The 16,962-nt window shown below is 43.2% G+C and overlaps 1 protein-coding gene across 3 annotated transcripts in view; it reads left to right on the top strand.

Moving 5' to 3' along the window:
• CACNA2D1 (calcium voltage-gated channel auxiliary subunit alpha2delta 1) overlaps nucleotides 1–16,962 on the top strand; it is a 681,161-nt gene that overhangs the window by 66,122 nt on the left and 598,077 nt on the right. For all 3 annotated transcript variants that reach the window (XM_084632490.1, XM_084632488.1, XM_084632489.1), the window contains one exon: nucleotides 16,835–16,916. In XM_084632490.1, coding sequence (XP_084488616.1) covers nucleotides 16,835–16,916 — 82 coding nt within the window. The remainder of the gene's footprint in view (nucleotides 1–16,834; nucleotides 16,917–16,962) is intronic.

Below are 16,962 nucleotides of genomic sequence, written 5' to 3'. Positions count from 1 at the left end.
GGAGAAGATCCTGTGATCATTGAAACACATGCAGCTGGTGGAGAAAAAAAAAGGGACAGCGGTATTTAAAAAGACACATTTTATAAAACAGTCGCTACACTCTTTCAGGGTAAACCTTGCTGTTAACATTACATACATAGCACATGTGCTTTCGTTACAAGGTCGCATTTTGCCTCCTCCCACCGCGTGACTACCCCCTCAACCTTCCCCCCTCCCTGTGGCTAACAGTGGGGACCATTTCTGTTTAGCCACAGGCAAACAGCCCAGCAGGAATGGGCTCCTCTGAGTGTCCCCTGAAGAAAAGCACTCTATTTCAACCAGGTGACCATGAATTATATCTCACTCTCCTGAGGATAACACAGAGAGATAAAGAACGGATTTTGGTTGAATGCCAGCAAACATACACTGCAATGCTTTGTTCTACAGTGATTCCCGAGTACGTGTTACTGGCCTGGAGTGGTAAAGTGTCCTACCATGAAGGACGAAATAAGGCTGCCCTCCCCAGAAACCTTTTGCAAAGGCTTTAGGACTACATCTAGGAGAACCGCAAATGCCAGGGCAAAGTAATCCTTTCACATGCTTGCTTTTAAACCATGTATAGCATTTTAAAAGGTACACTCACCAGAGGTCCCTTCTCCGCCTGCTGGGTCCAGGAGGCAGCCTTGGGTGGGTTCGGGGGGTACTGGCTCCAAGTCTAGGGTGAGAAACAGTTCCTGGCTGTCGGGAAAACCGGTTTCTCCGCTTGCTTGCTGTGAGCTATCTACAACCTCCTCCTCATCATCATCATCTTCTTCGTCCCCAAAACCTGCTTCCGTATTGCCTCCATCTCCATTGAAGGAGTCAGACAACACGGCTGGGGTAGTGGTGGCTGAACCCCCTAAAATGGCATGCAGCTCATCATAGAAGCGGCATGTTTGGGGCTCTGACCCGGAGCGGCCGTTCGCCCCTCTGGTTTTCTGGTAGGCTTGCCTCAGCTCCTTAAGTTTCACACGGCACTGCTTCGGATCCCTGTTATGGCCTCTGTCCTTCATGCCCTGGGAGATTTTGACAAAGGTTTTGGCATTTCGAAAACTGGAACGGAGTTCTGATAGCACGGATTCCTCTCCCCAAACAGCGATCAGATCCCGTACCTCCCGTTCGGTCCATGCTGGAGCTCTTTTGCGATTCTGGGACTCCATCATGGTCACCTGTGCTGATGAGCTCTGCATGGTCACCTGCAGCTTGCCACGCTGGCCAAACAGGAAATGAGATTCAAAAGTTTGCGGTTCTTTTCCTGTCTACCTGGCTAGTGCATCTGAGTTGAGAGTGCTGTCCAGAGCGGTCAGAATAGAGCACTCTGGGATAGCTCCCGGAGGCCAATACCATCGAATTGTGTCCACAGTACCCCAAATTCGAGCCGGGAACGTCGATTTAAGCGCTAATCCACTTGTCAGGGGTGGAGTAAGGAAATCGATTTTAAGAGCCCTTTAAGTCGAAATAAAGGGCTTCACTGTGTGGACGGGTGCAGGTTTAAATCGATTTAACGCTGCTAAATTCGACCTAAAGTCCTAGTGTAGACCAGGGCTAAGAGCCTGTAATGAAACACATCAAGGAAACAATGGCAATCAATGAGCTGTAACTTCATTAAGTCTTATCTCTTTATATGAGATTCTTCTCATTTAACTGGAGGTGGTTAAACTTTAATAATTTTTTAAAGGGCTTCTGTTTAGGATATATGTTAATTTTGGGTCTGAATCAGTTTGTGTCAGGCGTCAGTATCTTGGGTTAAACATTAAGAAAAAGGAAGTGCGTTGAGTTTAAAATAATAAATGATTCTCTGTGTAATAGTAATTTCCATTAGGGAACATTTTTCATGTTGTTTACTGGAAAGCTGCAGATTGTAAAAGGAGACTCTTTTGGCAAAAAAGAAGAGAAATATTTGTGGAGCAGCAGCTGTAATTATGGGCTTGCTCTGCTAAACACCTGTCTGTCACTTGATTTATACAGAGTTTGCTTATAAAAAGTAGCAACACAATTGAGGACTGATCCTGCTGTCTTAATGCAGGCAGCAGAACTTCTGTTGAAGTCTGGAATCTATCCAAGGGAGATGTGGCCACCATTACTGCAGATTCTCAGCACCTTTTGGTCTTAAATCTATTTATGTTTACAACACTCCTGTGAGGTAGGGAGGAATGTTGTCCCCGTCCAGTGGCACTGGAACACTTTTTAGAGTGGGGGAGCTGCACTCCCCCTTGCCCCTGTCCATGCCCCGCTAGAGCTGGGTCTGTGAGCAGGGCCATGGCTCCGGGGGTGGGAGGACCTTGGGGCCGGCAGCTGAGAGCCTGGGCAAGGGGGCAGCAGCCAGGAGCCTGGGTGCGGGGGCTGGGACTGCGGGGCTAGGGCCAGCACCCAGGATTGCGGGACTGGCAGCTGGGACTCCAGGTGCGGGGCCAGGAGCAGAGCCTCACATAAAACCTGGGGGTGCTGCAGCATCCCCTGCACCCCTAGTTCCTGCACCTAGGTCCCTATCTTCCAGATCGAGAACTGAGGCACATAGTACTGATGTGACTTGAAGGTCACACAAGAAGTCCAGAGCAGGGGCTTACTCCCAGATCTCTGAAGTCCTAGACTAGTGTGTTAACCACTAACCTTCTGCTAACTTTCGCTGGTGTAAAGATTACTGTGTTGGGCTCACACTGTGGTGTTTAGCTGAGGTGCAGAGAGACCATGACAGGCTCTCTGCATCACAAAAGCCTCACTTTGGGGCTGTTTGCTGGAGCAGCTGGTGGATCAGTCATGGATGTTTGTGAACCAAGCCTGCATAGGCCTGTAGCACATGCTGCAATGGGGAGGGACCTAAAGAGACCTATTTTTGGAGATCCAGTTACCAGGATGCCCTAGTCAAGGATGTGGAGGGGATGCAGCTGCTTCTTCAGCTTTGGACCTGGTTTTGGAGGTGGATTTTGCCTCCCTAACCCACCTAAAGAAGCCTAGATGTGGATTTCACTCATGATGAGTAAATTCTGCGTATTTGCCTTCTAAAGCCTTTCTGCTTAGCATGGAAATGTTAAAGCCTCCTCCAGGAGAAGAGGGGGGTTAGATGTGAGAGAGGGCTAACCTCTCTCCTCCTCTCCTCACCAGAAAACCTGGATCTCTAAGGTGACATGGCATTCAAGAATATAGAGATTCATATATCTAGCTCACTGGATCAAATCTGGTGCAGATAGGGAGTGGCTCCTAATCATTATGATCTGGTAACTTTTCGGTGGCAATCACATAAACTCTGTGCCTTGGTTTCTACTTCTGTAACAGTGGGATTGTGATTCTAACCCATGTACAGTGCTTTCAGATTCAGGATGTTGAGGTGATAAGTTAATGGGGACCTAAATATACAGATTAGAGAATTAACAGTATTTCATTTGCATGGGTGTCTATCGGGCATAATTCCATTAGGCCCAATTCTGACCTCAGTTACAACAATGTAAATCAGGAGTCACTCCACTGACTTCAGTGGATTTACACTTGTGTAAATGAGATCAAAATTGAACCCATTCATTTGAATGCAGTTACTCCAGACTTATACCAGTGACGGTGGGAGGATGAAAAGCACTATATTATTATTTATTATTATCATATGATATTATTTAATATTATTTTATTAATATTAAAATGTATTGCAGGCATCAGGTTTCATGAGGACTGCATGAAAGTTTGATGTAGAAGTTTATTAATTTAAAGGGGCGGGAGAAATAAGGTGGTATTTATTGGTATTTCATCAGTGCCAAGAGGCTGCAACTAATCACTGAGCTAGACACTAGACAAACATAGAGTAAATAATTCCTACCATGATGAGTTTGCAGCCTGAATAGACACTAAAGGAAACCTTTCCACTGGAACAAGAATGACTGTCACTGTACAGAGGCCCACACCTCCCACCATACTGACAAACAAATAAACCAACCAAATAAATAACCCTACTTCAAGCAAAGTGTTTATACCCTGCAAAGAGAGACCTGGAGACACCCTGGAGTACCCTAGGGGCTTGACTATTGGTACTCTATTTTATGTGAAAGGCACTCACGTGCTGTATAGGCAGCAGTGTCTTACCCTTAGGAAGATTGACAAGATGGGTAAAGGGGAGTGGGGAAGAAAGAAAGTAGTATCCCCATTCTTGCAGTATAATGGATGCTGCAATGTGTACCCTCCATCCGCACACTAGAGAGTTCCTTCATGGACAGCATGGCTCCCAGCCACTTCTCACTAGTGCAGTAGCTAGAGGCCATAGTCTATTCCTTATTTAGACAAAGCCTTGTTCCAGTCATCTCCAAGAATTAGTCCTATGTGATATACAATTTTGCAATGAATCTCTGGTAGTGCAGATGCACACAGACCCCACTGTCATCAGGGGATAGCACTGGGATCTTCAGCACTCACAGCACAAGCCCCTATCACTTGAGCTGAAGGACATAATCCTTTGTATACACCCTTGTTCAGTACTAATGGAATTTTACATGCCTTCAATCCATCAGCAGCAAATAGATTATACCAAAGTATCTGAAAAACCAATGGGTCCAGGTTCAGACATGCTGAACTAATTGCATAACCTTTGGGCATGTCTGTTATTGTGGTTGTAAAGATCCTTCATGGTGAGGCATCTGAATGAATCGTTAAGTGTCCTGTACTAACGTATAAGTCAATCAGAGATTCAGAGTAGCAGCCGTGTTAGTCTGTAGCCGTAAAAAGAAAAGGAGGACTTGTGGCACCTTAGAGACTAACAAATTTATTAGAGCATAAGCTTTCGTGAGCTACAGCTCACTTCATCAGATGCATACGGTGGAAAATATAGTGGGGAGATTTTATATACACAGAGAACATGAAACAATGGGTGTTACCATACAGATTGTAACAAGAGTGATCAGGAAAGGTGAACTATTACCAGAAGGAAAGCGGGGGGGGGGGTGAACCTTTTGTAGTGATAATCAAGGTGGGCCATTTCCAGCACTTTACAAGAATAGTAGGAGGGGGAAAAAACAAGGGGAAATAGTTTTACTTTGTGTAATGACCCATCCACTCCCAGTCTTTATTCAAGCCTAAGTTAATTGTATCCAGTTTGCAAATTAATTCCAATTCAGCAGTCTCTCATTGGAGTTTGTTTTTGAAGTTTTTTTGTTGAAGAATTGCCACTTTTAGGTCTGTAATCGAGTGACCAGGGAGGTTGAAGTGTTCTCCAACTGGTTTTTGAATGTTATAATTCTTGATGTCTGATTTGTGTCCATTTATTCTTTTACGTAGAGACTGTCCAGTTTGACTAGTGTATATGGCAGGGGGGCATTGCTGGCTCATGATGGTATATTATTGATATTAACTGATATTATTGATTATCACTATCACTATTATTGATTATTCAGTGATATTATTGATTATCACTATAAAAGGTTCCCCGCCCTTTGTGCCCACCCTCCACTCTCCTGCTGGTAATAGCTCACCTTTCCTGATCACTCTTGTTACAGTCTGTATGGTAACACCCATTGTTTCGTGTTCTCTGTGTATATAAAATCTCCCCACTATATTTTCCACCGTATGCATCCGATGAAGTGAGCTGTAGCTCACAAAAGCTTATGCTCTAATAAATTTGTTAGTCTCTAAGGTGCCACAAGTACTCCTTTTCTTCAATCAGAGATGTGACATTCACTTCCTGGGATACTAACTGCTTATCTTTTATGTGGCTTCCATGATACACGTGGGCTTTACAATTGAGGTGACAGTTTTATCCATCTTTAGATACTATTGGTGTGATTCAGGGTAATGCCACTTTGCTAAGGGATTGATCTAATGCCCATTATTGAAGTCTGTGGGACTCTTTGCATTTACTTCAATGATCATTGGTTCAGGTCTTGTGTGTTCAGTCTTCTGAAATGCTGAGCACCCTCCTCTGCCTTTTGACTTGGAATAAACGGGAGCTAAGGGCAATCAGCCCATTTCAAGGCAGTTTGGTCAGTATCTCTCAGGATCTGCCTCTCGTTGCTTTTTTCAAAGCCCATCCATTCATCCACCTGCACATGTGAAATACAAGTACTGTCCGCTTGATAGGTCATTAGAATATATATATATTATTAAAATTCTCTCTAGGAGTCATAAACACTAGCAAAACTGGTGATTTCCGTATAGAAAGTTAATAATTCCATTGTAATGTGTGTTCTCCTTTCACATGTCATCTAGAAATTGTAATAACAAGCAGTTTCTACTTGCCCTTCAGTTTTGTCTGAAAGAAAAATCGTGGCTGACAATGCTGTATTTATGATAATTTTGTAGCAGGATTTTTTCTTTGTGCTCCCTTTCCCCCTCCTTTCATGGATAGTAAATCTTCTTCCAGAAGCATCTGATTCTGAAAGTGAAGGTTATTCTGAGAGGGAAAACAAAGAGTAAGTGTAGATTGGATAAATATAGCAGTGCTTGCTCTTTCATTATTTCTGAGTCAAACCTCCTTTATCTTCATTTTTCAAACATTGCTTTTCTATTGAATTAAGAGCATGTGGTCTGCATTTTCTGGGGGTAGGGGTTGATATGCTGAGAAATATTGAACCAGTTTGTAAACAATTCACTTTCTTGCCATCCACAATTTTCATTATTTTAATGGTTGTTTGTTAGGTATTCAAAGGTGTGCTGGACACCATTCAGAATCACAGACAAGATGTGCCCTGGTCCTGAGGAATTTACAGCTAAGGTCCTGCACCTCACTGTGATCTGCGTTGACTGACTGCAGTGGCCAGCTAGAGTATGTCTACATAGCCTGCTGCTTCGGTTGGCAGACTTGTGTTCACGGGGATCATGCGACTGAGCTAAAAATAGCTGTGTTGCTGTTGCAGCTTGGATTGGACCTCAGGCTCTGAAACCTGACCTGCAACTTAAAAGTGCTGTCCACACAGCTGTTTTTAACCTGCTGGCATGAGCCTCGCAAGCCTATATCTGTCAGCCTGGGCTCAGAGTCTCATTGCTATTGGCTGTGTAAACAGCCTTCTAGAATTACACTGAAATCACGGGGGCTCCATGAGGGTGTGCGTAGCAGTCTGCCCATAACATCAGGGCCATACACAGCAGGGTTGGGCCTTACCTCAGTACACATTGCCTCAAAGCCTGATTCTGCTCTCATTGGCGTCTGACAAAACAGATGTAACACTGTCTGGATTAACTGCCCTCGTTTCTTTAATTTTTGAAATCCACTAGCATTCTACTTTTTTTACAGGCAGAGATCTTTGACACTGATTTTCAACCAGGTTTATGTTTAGATGGCCAGGGCTAAACCCTGTGACTCTGGGGATTGTAAATTGGTATCGTGGAAGACTGTTTGTTGTACTGACTGTCAAATTGATCTTTATGGACCACATCTGACTGTCAGCCCTTGAGTAGAGTATCCCACTGAACTTACTGAGGTGTTCCGCTTAAAAACACATGGCATGCTGTGGCCCTGTGTCTGAAATATCAGGCCACATTCTGCTTTTGAACACTCAGATGAGGTTCCCATTGAAGTCAGTAGGAGCTGCACATGTGTGGAACATATATATGTAATCTTTTTACATAGAGCTTTTCATCCATAGATCTCAAAGCCCTTTAACAAAGGCGGTAAGTCCCATTTTGTAGGTGAGGAAACTGAGGCATGGGGAAATGACTTGCCCAAGATCAGCCAGCAAACCAGTGATGGAGCAAAGAACCCAGGACTCATGAGTCCCAATCCACTAGGCAAAACTGCATTTTTCTTGGTTATTGTCTTTACCTTTGAGAACAACATATATGCAAGTGAGGGAATCTTCGCTATGTGGAATATATAGCATATTGCAATCCATCTCAAAGGAAATCTAACCTCAGTAACTTTTTTACTCTGCAATAATTCTCAGTGCCTGAGATGACAAAAACAAGTGTTCAGAGCAATTGTATTACTGTCTCTTTTGAGCTTAAATATATTCTGATTTTCTGTTTAAAAGTTCTCATTGCAACTTTAATGCTCTATTAAACAGAAAGAAACCTCTCTTCAGCATCAAGGGTCTGTTGCTGGCCTTATGAGGAAAAAAGATTGCTGCCTCTTCAAGTCACAAGACCTCATGTTTGCTGTGACAGCTTTCCAATTGTTAAATAAACTCTGACCATGAGCAACTGTCAGACAGATATTACACCGTAGGCTTCAGTGTAAAGAAGCAACAGACAAGCATTTCAGTGCCCTGAAGCTCTCATTTCTTTTCTTTTCTTTTTCTTTTTAATTTGACACATTACTTTTTTACAAAAAAAAAAAAAAGACGATGAGATGATATGATACATTTGGATGTGTTTAATAGAAATTGCCATTTTGGTTTGGGATTACAGTCTACAAGTGTTGTGCAGAATTTCCCCTGCAAGTTTAGTACTAATAATGTGTCCAGTTCAGAAACAACATCTAATAGAAGTTTGGAATGTCTAAACTGTATGCAACCAAGCCACTTATAACTGGTAGTGAGGTGGAGGATTACCATTCACAATTATAAACATTAGACAATTTAAGTAAATATTGCTGGCGTTACTTAGATGCTTGTGGGAATGGGATATAATTGCATTAATCTTTGTAGGAATTTTAGAACAATAATTTACAATGTGGTACTTTTAATATTAGTATTGGGGGAAGGATCTGAATTATTATTCTTTATTATATAGTACCCTATTGTATTAGCCACTATAGAAACAAATAATACCAAGAGAGTCCATGTCACAGAAACCTCATAATATTCTGTCATGGATATAAACTATAAATCAATATTTGAAGGTACAAAATTATTTTAAACAAAGCTAGAGTGGGGAGGGAGATAGTCATTTGTTATTTTTAGCTTATTAGTTTCATTGTTGTTATCCCATCTAAATGTGTGGAGCCAGTTGCAAGATTGAGCCTAAGTGAGATCAGAAGCAGGCCTGGGATCTTTTTATTTAATATACAATTTAATATTAATAGAAAAGCTGAGCATATTTTTCCACATTAAGGAGGGCATCAGTTTGCATTACAGCAGTTTCCCACCGTGAAAGAGATTGATGCTCATTTTTTAGGAGTAATTTCCTTCAAAACTCAAAAAGTTTAAGCATGTTAAAGTAATTTTAATAAAACTAGGTTTTTGTACCATCTCAGATCTAATTGAGTAGCTGACAATTACCATTAAAAAATTAACTGCAGAGAGCACAACTGTGGTAAATGGAAACTGTCAACTTAAAAATCAATCCTGTCTGATTTTATCAATTATTGTTACAAATAAGACCTAAAATCTTTTTGTAACTAGAATAGATCAGAGAAAAAAATTCACAGGGTTTTTTTTTCTCTGCAGTTTCCTTTATTTTGTGCACCGGGAAACACTTTTTGAATAATGGATGTCACTATTTCAGTGTTTCGTTTGTGTGGGTGTTTCACACAACGACTAGGGGGAAGAGAGACTTTTTAAAAAAACAAAAATAGGAAAATGTGAGGCTACAGAAATTGGCAGATTATCTCAGGGGCAGCTGTAGTTCCTGATACTACTACCTACTAACACTCTCTCTCTCTCTCTCTCTCTCTGTCTCTTGTTCTGTTTAAGTGACTAGATTTCAAATTGGTGTCCCTTTCACTAAAGCAGATGGTAGGCTTAGTAGATCACAGCTGCAGGGCACACAAAATGCACCATAAAGAATCCACAGTTACAAGCAATTTTCTAGAATAGAAAATATTAGATTAAATGTTTACTTGATGTAAAATGCAGAGAAGATTTGAACTAGGACCTTTAATATAATATATATGTAATGCTTCTGAAAATGAAACATGGTAAATAATATGGAAAAGCTTCAGAATAATGTTTGAATTAATTACAGTAGTCAGTGATAATGTAATCAATCAATAAGCCCAGAGACACATAATCAGCGTGTTGTTTTGCCATGTGGGAGTCTCAAGATGAGAATGAACAAAGAAGGGAGCTGATGGGGGTGAACTGTTGTTGATATGATGCTGAAGAGGAAAAGCAAAGCACACACTGTACCTCTGGGGAGCAAACCATCCCTCAGAATCTGATCTATGGCAGAGCATTAATACTACCCCTGAAGGGAGCTGCTTATTTGTTGGCTGGGAGGCTGTTAGCAAATTGTCACAAGTGGGACAGCAAGTGGAAAAAGCAGTGTTCCAGTGAGGGGAGTAGGAATTAACAGTGTAAACAAGGGAGAGATGTGGGGGAAAGAGAACAAGAACATTGACTTTAGTGGAGCCAAGATTTCACCTGCTGTCTCTGTGCTAGCATTTGTTTTAAAATTTCCCACCCTTGCATTACTGCCAGTCCAGCTACACCAGTGCTAGCAACATTAGAGTACTGGGATAGACTGGTACACTGGCTGTTCAACCACTGGGTTGCGTAAGCCCTGGCTAGCACTCCCACTGGTGTTAGCATGACGGTGAGAAATGTTAAAGAGAAATTATAGTGTAGCGAGGGCTGCCAAGTCTAAGTGGGTGAATGCAGGCTTTGAACTGCTACGAAAACATCCTATGTATTCTCATAGAAAATGGGGGGCCTTTCTCTTGGCTCTTTTTTGAATAACCTTACAGAATATAATGGAGCATTATAGCTCTGCTATAGAACTCTATCAGATGAGTCAAATGGAGTTGGGTCGGGGTACTAGGAACCAGAGCTACTGTAGGGGTACATGGCCTCTCCATGGATTGCCTAGCCTCCTATGAGTCCCTCAGGGTCCATGGGGACCTGGGTAGGTGGCAGGCTCTAAGGGGAGGCAAACTCCATCTTCCTGGACAGATGCTGTCGGGGAATCTCCAGAAATTTCATTAAGATTTTCATGCACATTCCTATCCCTTCTTCCCTAGCACACACTCCTGTAGTTTTCCCCACAATATGACCTGTTACTACTGAGGGACCTAACAAGCTGGTATTATCTGTAGACTGGAATTATCAGTGAAGCCTCTTTTGGCACCCACTGGGAACCTCTGAGTATTATAGTTACTGCCAAAAATTCAAAGCAAACCTTTGTTTTTGAAAGAGAGTGCAGCTATCAAATCCAAATGTGGACACTGTCCCCTTCAAATTTTGGAGGCACTAGATTGTGTTGCATTGTAAATGTAAGCTTTGTTACATTCCCATTGCATTGTGCTGTATAATTAGTGTCATGTTCCAAATTGATGGAACACTATGGGATGCACTGTAATGAGATGCAACTCATTCTTGGGTTATTTTTTTCCCCCTTTAACAAAGGCATTTCTTTCTTGGATTAGATACAGCACATCTGCTTTGCAACTGAATCTAAAATAACTGCAAATCTGGAAGAGACCGTATCAAATATGAGAAATGGCCAATTTCTTTTTAATATTGAACGATTTTACAACATTAATATTTCCAGAATAACAGACCTTAACTGCTGAAAGCACAATTAACTTCCATGATTTCTACCCTCCTGAGAGGTACCAAAGAGAGCAGAATGAAAGCACAAAGGCATAAAAGGTGAGCCAAAGGCAGCATGGCTCCTAATTGAAGGAATATGCAGACGTGGTCATCAAGGGATGAATGCTCTTAGGGACAGGCATTTCTTGCGAGTGCTCTGAGATCAGTGGAGTAAGGACCAGATTTCCCTGTGGATCTCTAAAATCTGCAGAGTTTGCAGTCCATGCTCTCTCCTCATCCTCTAGAGGGAAGAATCGGATGAGTTTGCTATACACTGAAGTTCTTTTTGTGTTCAGATGACTTTTTTCCCCTTCTGTTGGTTTTTCTATGGGAGGGGAAAACATAGGTATGCATATATAGCTAGATGAATGATGAAGACTAGAAATAAAAGCGGGAGAGGAATTATTTAGGATGGTAAATAGGATTAACAGGATGAAATTCAGAAAGAGTATTTCCAGTGGGATTAGATGGTGGCATTGTCTTCCAAGGAAAATTCTGGCAAATCCATTGAAAAGTAGACTAGCCAAAGCTCTAGAAAATGGACTAAGAGGAGCCAAGCCTGCACTGTCAGGGAGATCGGTTAGGTGACCCGATAGAAATTAAAGATGACCTGTGATCTCATCTGACCATAGGAAATTGCCTTTCCCATCACTACTGCAGTGGGGAGGGTTCCTGATTTAAAGATCTCAGCCCAGATTCTTTGCTGCACAGAGTTTCTGCTTCATGCAGCAGAGGAAGACCCATCAGGGAGGCTGTTACCACTTCTTAATTATCTGTGCTGGCCATGCCTCTGGCCACAGCATAGATTAGAGTTGCGTGGGGGCTGCAGCAATTACACCAGCTGGTATTGTTCTCCACGGGAACATTTCCTGGCTGAGGGGATGCTTGATGCCCATTGGACACCTCTGCACATCCCACCGCACTGATGCCAGGTGGGATGGTGGTGTATGGGCCATGCCAGGGGAATTCTGATCTAGTCTTAGCCATTAGAAAGCGCATTTTGCTTGTTTGTGTGCTTGTAACCCTTTCTAACCTCCTACTTGGTGTCACTTAACTCTGTCCTTTTGTTAATAAACTTGTTTTATTTTTACTATAAACCAACTCAGTGCTCTGCTTCAAGGGAAGAGTATATTTACCCCAGTTAAGTTAGCCTTGTCTACATTAAAGGGAAAAGTCGATCTAAACTACACAATTTGAGTTACATGAATACCATAACTCAAATCAACATAGCTTAGGTCTGCTTACCACAGGGTCTACACTACGTGACGTTGATTGGAGATGCTCTCCTGTCGACTCCCCTTACTCTTCTTGATCAGGTGGAGTACAGGAGTCAAGGGGAGAGTGATCAGCGGTCAATTTAGTGGGTCTTCACTAGACCCATTAAATCTACTCCTGATGCATCGATCACCATGGAATCAATCCTCTAGTAAGTGTAGACAAGGCCTTAATAAGCTGTAATATGCTTTTGGTTCTTTAAAGAAGCAAATGAACTGTAATACCTCAGAACTGAGGTTGTGTTGAGTCACCCTCCAAGTGGTAACCAAAGCTGGTAGAAAACAGGGAATGTGACTGGTGTATTGCTGGCAGGCTGCTGGGTTCAGAGTTGCTGGACTAAGGCTGCAGTTATACACAGCCACTCAGGGCATGCTAGTTGCTGACTGTGAACATCCCAGGCAGGGAGTTACAGTAACAAAGCTTTTAATGCACATAAGGTTTACCGGGTAAGAGGTGATACAACTCCTCATCCCATATTGCACCCCAGGATGTGAAGTAGTGTTACAAGTGGGGTGACGGCTCATGTACAGAGAAGGTTTATGATAAAATAAAATCTGAATGAGACAGCCTATTCATGTGCCTCAATTGATTTGCGGTACATAATAGTACAATGAGAATAATCCCCAACGATTCTGGAACTTTAACTGCTGCATTCTCCAGCCTGTCAGTGCTACCTATTTGAAACAAAAACATCTACTTACAGGGACAAATGCCCTGGCTTACATGGAGGGAAAATGACTTTGTGCCAGTTCGATAAAGGACTGTGATCTATATTCCTAGGAGCTTGACCTTGGTCACATGGCATTGAAGTGAAATCCAAAGCATGTGCTCTGTGTGCAGCTGCTATGCAGAGTGATTTACATCTCTTCTCGCTTAGCTCCTGTTTAGTGATCAGAGCTGAAGCTTCAGCTGAATCAAAGTCATCCAACAGTGTTGTTACTCTGCATCTGCTGTTGTGACCAAGGCTGAGAGAATCTCTCTGGGTCAAATCCTCACTAGCTGCCTTGTGCCTGTGTTTGGGTTCTGCATAGCAACTGGGGAGGTGAAATCCATTCTGGCAACCTGGCAGGAGGGTGAAGGGCTGTTTCGTGGTCCCTGCTACTCCATCCTGGATCACATTCTAAGGCGACTCTCTTTCCCCGTTCATTGTATATGGAGCCAGGGCACATAACTCAGCTTTGTGGATCATAGAGTTTTTCCTGTGACTTTCTAGGCACCTAAAAGTGGGGCACTGTGACACTCAGCCTTTGAATCATTGAATCATAGAAGATTAAGGTTGGAAGAGAGCTCAGGAGGTCATCTAGTCCAACCCCCTGCTCAAAGCAGGACCAATCCCAACTAAATCATCCCAGCCAGGACTTTGTCAAGCCGGGCCTTAAAAACCTCTAAGGATGGAGATGCCACCACCTGCCTAGGTAACCCATTCCAGTGCTTCAGCACCCTCCTAGTGAAATAGTTTTTCCTAATATCCAACCTACACGACCCCCCCACCCACACACTTGAGACAATTGCTTCTTGTTCTGTCATCTGCTACCACTGAGAACTAGGCTGCTGGAGCTAGGGCTGCTCCATCTTCTTTGGAACCCCCCTTCAGGTAGTCGAAGGCTGCTATCAAATCCCCCATCACTCTTCTCTTCTGCAGACTAAATAAGGCCAGTTCCCTCAGCCTCTCCTCATAAGTCATGTGCCCCAGCCCCCTAATAATTTTCGTTGCCTTCTGCTGGACTCTCTCCACATTGTCCACATCCTTTCTGTCGTGGGGGGCCCAAAACTGGACACAATACTCCACATATGGCCTCACCAGTGCCAAATAGAGGGGAATAATCACTTTCCTCGATCTGCTGGCAATGCTCCTACTAATGCAGCCCAATATGCTGTTAACCTTCTTGGCAACAAGGGCACACTGTTGACTCATATCCAGCTTCTCGTCCACTGTAATCCCAGGTCCTTTTCTGCAGAACTGCTGCTTAGCCAGTCAGTCCCCAGCCTGTAGCAGTGCATGGGATTCTTCCATCCTGAGTGCAGGACTCTGCAGTTGTCCTTGTTGAACCTCATTAGATTTCTTTTGGCCCAATCCTCCAATTTGTCTAGGTCACTCTGGACCCTATCCCTACCCTCCAGCATATCTACCTCTCCCCTCAGCTTAGTGTCATCCGCTAACTTAATGAAGATGTTGAACAAAACCGACCCCAGGACCAACCCCTGGGGCGCTCCACTTGATACCAGCTGCCCACTAGACATTGAGCTGTGGATCACTACCTGTTGAGTGATCTATCCAACGATCTATCCAGCTTTCTATCCACCTTATAGTCCATTCATCTAATCCATACTTATTTAACTTGCTGGCAAGAATACTGTGGGAGACCATATCAAAAGCTTTCCTAAAGTCAACGTATATCATGTCCACCACTTTCCCCATATCCACAGAGCCAGTTATGTCGTCATAGAAGGTAAGTCAGGCATGACTTGCCCTTGGTGAATCCATGTTGACTGGTCCTGATCACCTTCCTCTCTTCCAAGTGCTTCAAAATGGATTCCTTGAGGATCTGCTCCATGATTTTTCTGGGGACTGAGGTGAGGTTGACTGGTCTGTAGTTCCCAGGATTCTCCTTCTTCCCTTTTAAAATATGGGCACTATGTTTGTCTTTTTCCAATCATCATGGACCACCCTGGATTGCCACGAGTTTTCAGAGATAATGGCCAATAGCTCTGCAATCACATCAGCTAACTCCCTAAGCACCCTCAGATGCATTGCATCTGGCCCCTTGGACTTGTGTTTGTCCATCTTTTCTAAGTAGTCCTTAACCTGTTCTTTCGCCACAGAGGGCTGCTCACCTCCTCCCCATACTGTGCTGCCCAGTGTAGCAGTCTGGGAGCTGACCTTATCTGTGAAGACCAAGGCAAAAAAAGCACTGAGTACGTCACATCATGCATCACTAGGTTGCCTCCCGCATTCAGTAAGGGCCCCACACTTTCCCTGACCACCTTCTTGTTGCTAACATACCTGTAGAAACCTTCTTGTTACCCTTCACATCCCTTGCTAGCTGTAACTCCAATTGTGCTTTGGCCTTTCTGATTTCACCCCTGCATGCTCAAGCAATATTTTTATACTCCTCCCTAGTCATCTGTCCAAGTTTCCACTTCTTGTAAGCTTCCTTTTTGTGTTTAAGCTCACCAAAGATTTCTCTGTTAAGCCAAGCTGGTCATCTGCCATATTTGCTATTCTTTCTGCACATTGGGATGGTTTGTTCTTGTGCTCTCAGTAAGGCTTCTTTAAAATACAGCCAGCTCTTCTGGACTCCTTTCACCCTCATATTAACCTCCCAGGGGATCCTGCCCATCAGTTCCCTGAGGGAGTCAAAGTCTGCTTTTCTGAAGTCACAGGAGTCTTGTGAGAATAAATACATTAAAGATTAGAATGTGCTCGTATACTAGGGTCATGGGTACCGTACCATAGATAGTAATAATAAGTGCTGACAGTATGCTTGATTGTTCAGCTAGCTGGTGGTCTGGCCACTATAGACAACCCTATGAGAGGTACAACTGCAGAAATGTTCACCTGGCACTTGAAGGCTTAGAATCAAAATACAACTGGGAGGCTAGTCAGTCTCTATACCATTCAGTCTCTAACCTATCTGCTGCAGCTGTCAGTTACTGTTAATTGTGGTGATGGGTTTTGTGACAGGAACTCTTGTCTAGGATATGCGGGGACCACCATGCAGTCTACAGATGGTAACAAAATTGGTTGGTGTAAGACCAGGCTAGATTTGAGCTAACAAAAGAGATTCACGTTAACTTATGTCTCAGTATTGGTGGCATATTCCAAAAAAGCAAGCAGGTTACTTTTTCAACAATCAAGGGGAAAGGCTCTTGTGCCCTCTAAACTACTATTTTCATGTGTCCTGACTTTTTGCCCTTTTTTTGATGATCAGTCATTGTATACAGCTTCCTCACCGTGTTGGGCTTTTGTACGGCAGACAGCTTCTATGAGAGAAAGAGAGGGAATGAATGTCTAAAGCAGATTCACGGCAATATCAAGGGAACTTTGGCATCAATCTGCCTCCTGGAGGATAATCTGTCGGCCTGCATTTGTGTTTGTGATAGTCGTAACTATTTGCCATTGATCTGATGGGACGTCTCTTTCTCTCTTTTTATTTCTGTAGAATAAAGTCATGGGTGGAGAAAATGCAAGAGGATCTTGTAACGTTGGCAAGAAGTGCAAGTGGGGTGGACGAGCTTGCCAAGGTGAGTCTAAATGAGTAGACCCTCTGTCTGTGACAACTAGAACAGT

The sequence above is a fragment of the Lepidochelys olivacea genome (genome assembly GCF_965140295.1).
Source record: "Lepidochelys olivacea isolate rLepOli2 genome assembly, chromosome: 1".
NCBI classification, from domain to species: domain Eukaryota; kingdom Metazoa; phylum Chordata; order Testudines; family Cheloniidae; genus Lepidochelys; species Lepidochelys olivacea.
The sequence above is the reverse complement of the archived record's forward strand: the minus strand, read 5'-3'. Positions and strand labels throughout refer to the sequence as shown.